Here is a 4,980-nt window from a genome sequence, read left to right on the forward strand (position 1 = left end):
CCCGCCTGGCTCTGCAACTGGTGTAGCCGCTCTGTGAGTCGCCTGCTGTGGTCCTCTAGCAGTTCAAACTGTTCCAGTAGCTGACGCTGAGTGCTTTCCTGATCCTCAGATCCTAGCCGCTCCAGCGTCGCTGCAGACAGTTACAGCTTGCCACCAACTGCTCCAACGCACAGCCACTGTCTCCGTACACCACCAGGACTCACCAGCTCTTTGCTGAAATGCTGTTAGTCGTTTTGCACTCTGCACATGCTCAGAAACACTGGGCCCATAACCTGTCAGTGTTTGTAGAAAGCAAAAAAAAGAAGGAAAGGGTTCTGACCTCCCTTTATCTTCTCAGACTCCTTGTCGTCACAAAAAGAGTCCACGGGAATATCCTTGCAGAGTTTTATTCTTAAAAGTCTTTGTGCAAAACATGACTGAATAACTATACACACCAGCACCAACCAACCCAAACACCAGCCACAGCCCAAACTAACATTTCTCACTTATATATACAACTTGGTTCAGACCGCTGAGTCATGCTGACCCAGCTTTATTCGCATTAAAGAAACAGCGGCCGTTTTAGCCGTGACACGTCCACCCTGCGGGGGGGGGCAGGCGGGAATCCCTCAGCGCAGCCAGCGCAGCCCCCCACCCTCCCGGCCCCCCACTCCCGCCCGGTGCCTCCTGGCCCTTGAGGTGGCGGCTTCCTTCGCTCTGGCGCCAAAACCTCCTTCCCCCTTCTGCTCTCTCTTCGCTTTCCAGATCAGCTGCTGAATTCTGACCGACTTATTCTAAGTGTCCCAATTATCCCAAGCGGAGTATTAGGAAATCAAGTGAGAAGCAGGAAGCTGTTAATTAAAGGGCCCAAGTGGATCCGGATACACTCCAGATGTGGGGTTGTTGTTTTTTTAAGGACCCACCTTCCTTTGGCTCTCTTTAAGCTGCTTTTATATGGAATCACAGTTGGCAGGTACCCCGAGGGTCATCCAGTCCAGCCCCCCAAGATGCAGGGACGTCCTGCCCAACGGGGGCCCCGATCCCGTGACCGAGTCTGGGGCCAGGCCGCTGCATTGCTTTCTTGTGCTCATGCCCCCCTGCCGCCCCAAAGCGCCCCCTCACCATCTCAGGGGGAGACGCCGGACGCTCTCTGGGCCTCCCGTGCAGACGCAGCACTCAAAGACGTAGAACCTGCCGGGTGGAGCCGGGTGTGTGGGGGGTCAGTCACAAGATGCCCTCGCCCTCTGACCCCCACCCTCCCCCCCCCACCCAGGGCTGCCCCTCACCTGTCCCCGTAGAGCAGCGGCTTGCTGAGGCACTGGGTGCAGGCCTCGTGGAACCACTGGGCGCAGCCGCGGCACTGCAGCATCTTCAGGTTCCACCTGAGGCAGAGGGAGAGAGGGGGCCGGTCAGCTGAGCGCCCCCCTCCGGTTCCAGAGGCGCCCTCCCTCCTCCCCACAAGCCCCCCTCTTCCGGGGGGGGCAGACTCACTCTCCGGGGCCCCCGCAGTAGCAGTAGCACTGCTGGCGGTTGGCGAGGTGCTCAGCGTCCCACTCCAGGGTCTTCAGCTGGTAGGGCAGGACCAGTTTCATGCCCAGCATGGCCTTGGCGTAGGGCCCCTTCTTGAGGGCGCCGCCCCGCTGCAGAAGGAGGAAAGCCGTGGGGCAGAGTCAGTGCGCGGGGCTGGGACAGAGGACCTCGGGGGGGGGCAGAGGAGACCACACTTACCTTGGTGGCCACAGCAAAGACACACTGCCGGCACGTCCAGGCCCCATCGCTCTGCACCCGGGGCAGGTGGCATTCCTGGTGGTAGGCTGCGGGGGGGGGGAGAGGAAGGAGGGTCATCAGTGGGGCAGTGGGGGGGAGAACGGGGAACCAGGGGCAGCTTGTGGGGCTCCTTTGGCGGACTCACCGTGGCTGCATTTCTCACACCGCACCAGCCGGTTGTCTGGGCTCACGGCCTCCGAGTGGCACACGCAGCAGGACTGCTCCTCCCCAGGCACAGCCGCTAGGAGAAAAGGCAGGGGGGGGCGTGAGGGGCCAGTCCCCCCCCCAGGGCAGCTGGGTTCCTGCCCCAAGAGCCTCAGGAGCAAGATAGACTGCCTCTGGAGGTGGAGGCTCCATCGGGAGATAAGAAGTGTCTTCTGGATGGGATCCTCTGATCCAGCCCCCCCGCCTCACCCTGGGGAGCCAGGGAATGCCCCCCCCAAAAAAAGCGGCTTCCAGGAACCGGCCCTTCAGAACCACTGATATCTCGGCAGTGGGAGGGAGTTCCACAGGTGAACTCTGCACTGGGGTCATCCCTACAGAACAAGGCGGGGGGTGGGGGGGTGGGGAGCAGCCAGGCCTGCAGGGGGCGGAGACTGGGGGGGGGACCCCAAAGTGGGGGTGGTGGGGGTGGGGGGCTTCACTGCCCACTGACCTGGGTTGATGTCCTTCCAGAGCACGAGGAACTGGGAGTCGTCCTCAAACTGCACCAGGCACAACTTCCGGGTTGGCGCGATCGGGAAATGGCGGATTCCCTCCGAGCTCCGGAGGGAATCGGCTCAGCGGTGGATGGGTCTTTGCCGTGCCGGCGACACGGGGACCCTTAAAAACCGCAGGCGCGGAAGCCTGCGGACTGAAGACTCGGCGGGTGCCTTAAGCGCCCCCCCTGATTCGCAATGAGCCTTTTTAAAGGCTACGGAGGGGATACAGGGGACGGCGTGGCACTGAGAGTCGACCGCTACCGCCGCTGAGCGAAGCCGCGAGCCATAACTGGAGAGCGCTGACTTCCTTCCTTGAAATTCGGACTGAAAAAAGAACCCGTGAGTAATTTGGAACTGAACTTTAAAACTTTTACCTTTTGAATTTGAGACGACCGGGGGGTGTGCTAAAAGGAAGTCCCCACCCCCCCCCTTGCAGACGATCCAGAGCAACGAAATAAGAACTAAGCTGGAGTGCCTACCCTGTAAAGGGTGAGTTTTAAAAAGACAGTAACTTCCAAGATTTAGAAAGGTAAATTTGAGCAGGAGAGTGGAGTGTTGGAAGAGTCTTTGTTTTGTGGTAAACAACCCTCCCTCCCGGGCCCGGGAGCGACCTGCTTTGGAGCCTGTATAGAGGAGCAGAATTTGACAGCTGTCAAAAGCTGTCAAATGGACTATTAATAGTGAAAAAAATTGCTGTTTAAGACCTCTCCGGATTAAAAGGAGTTACAATTGAACTAAAATTTTGAGAAACAAAGAAACAATAATAGGACAGAGGATTGTTGGAGAAAAGGTTACTCAGTAACCAGATTCCCTCTAGGGGGAATTCTGTGGAATTACAATGGCTGTGGGTGGAAAGATACTGAGAGAAATCGAAAGAATGTTCTCACTGGTGGGAACCCTACAGGAGCAGACTACAGCTATGAGTAAACAATTGACGACCTTGGATTTGGAAACAAGTAGTTCTGCTGAAAGTAATGAGGGCCTGAGTGAGAAAGAACCCACAGCTGAATTTGAAACAATAAACAAAGAAGAGGAGAAGACAAAACAAGAAAGAGAACAAGTCATCTGGGAAAGTACTAACCAGAAGCTGACATCTGGAGAACACAAGCAAGGAGACTATCGGATTAAATCCACTCTAAGCCTACGAAAGATACAGAAGATGAAAGTGGAGGCCCTGGGACTTTATGGAATTCAGGAGCTCGAAATAAAGAAGTACAATTGGGGCCTCCACATAGACTTTGATTTTGACTATCAGCAAGACTTAGGCCTTGTGGAAATTCCTCAGCAGTTGTCTTTAAATATGGGAAGAGACTATGGACTGATTGGATTGATTGTTAAGGAAATCTTTCGAGACTCGATGACAGACAAAAAGGACTACCAACAAAACCGGCGGAGAGGGACTAAAAGAGAATTGAGAGCCTCGGATATCCGGAATCCAGGCTAAAAACTGTTAATTTGGACATGTCTCGGGAAAGGACGCAAAGCGGGGAGGGGAGGGAGGGAAGTATCAAATTTAAACAACACTCAAGACCAGGGGGTTTAGTATTAAGAAAATTATGTAAGAAAAAATGAGAAATCGAGGGAAGAGAATTGGGGTCCAACTTAGGGAAAATTTATTTTTGTTTTTTATAAAAGGACTAATATTAAGATGGAAGAAATGCCAACTTGCTGACATAAGTTTGGGAATAGGGATGCAGGGGAGGGGGCGGGGGGAAGTCAAGGACTAGGGTTAGAAAATAAGATTTTCGGGAACTATTCTTGTTCGTTGTTTTTTATGTTTGTTTTGGTGTGTTGTTTGTGTTTATATAAAATGTGAAAACCCAATAAAAATATTTAAAAAAAAAAAAAACAAACTGCACCAGGCACACCTGCCGGAGGGGGTCCACCTGCGGGGGGGGGCGGAGGGGGTGAGCAGAGACCCCCAGCCGGGGGGGGACGGGGGCGGACCCCCCTGCCCCCCCCCCCGAGGGGAGGGGCAGCCACTGACCTTCTTGATGGTGCCCAGGTAGAGGTCCAGCGCGCCAGGACATCCTGGCCCTCCCAGAAGCGGGGCCAGCCGGGCGAGGGGGGCGCCCCTCCGCTGCCGGCCGCCGGCCGCTTCCAGGGCCCCGAGGTCAGGCGGGCGCTGGTCCGGGTCAGGCGGGCCGAGGCGGGGGAGGGGCGGGGGGCGCCCCCTTGCCGGCTCCGCTCTGGGGGTCCCTCTCGCCGCGGGGGGGCGGGGGGTCTCAGGGGCGGCGGAGCGGGACCCTCGGCGGCTCCAGCCTCCCGCCGAGCGCCAGTGACGCAGCAGCCGGAGCGGGGGGCCGCCAGGGGGGATGCCGAGGGCCGGGCGGCCCAGCCCCCCCCCAGCGCCCCCACCCGGGCCCGCCACGCCCCCGCCGGGCTGGGGGGGGCAGCGGGGGAAAGACCGTGGCAGCGCCCGGGGGTCCCCCCAATGCCAGGACCCCCCGGCCCCCCTCCAAGGGGATCGCCCCGCTGCAGCGTCCCTGTGTGCCCCCCCCTGCCTCAGGCCCCCCCCCGATCCCCCTTCATG

The 4,980-nt window shown here is 57.7% G+C and overlaps 1 protein-coding gene across 1 annotated transcript; it reads right to left on the reverse strand.

Moving 5' to 3' along the window:
* Positions 1 to 1,066: 1,066 nt before the first annotated feature.
* LOC308579631 (PHD finger protein 1-like) lies at positions 1,067 to 4,572 on the reverse strand (the record flags this gene model as incomplete). The annotated part of the gene is made up of 8 exons (XM_081214202.1): positions 1,067 to 1,170; positions 1,266 to 1,361; positions 1,471 to 1,619; positions 1,708 to 1,793; positions 1,892 to 1,987; positions 2,402 to 2,508; positions 4,302 to 4,333; positions 4,435 to 4,572. Coding segments are annotated over 8 exons (777 nt in total), but the record flags the coding sequence as incomplete, so codon positions are not given.
* Between the last annotated feature and the right edge of the window lie 408 nt (positions 4,573 to 4,980).

The sequence above is a fragment of the Podarcis bocagei genome (genome assembly GCF_964188305.1).
Source record: "Podarcis bocagei genome assembly, contig: HAP1_SCAFFOLD_375, whole genome shotgun sequence".
Lineage (NCBI taxonomy): Eukaryota > Metazoa > Chordata > Lepidosauria > Squamata > Lacertidae > Podarcis > Podarcis bocagei.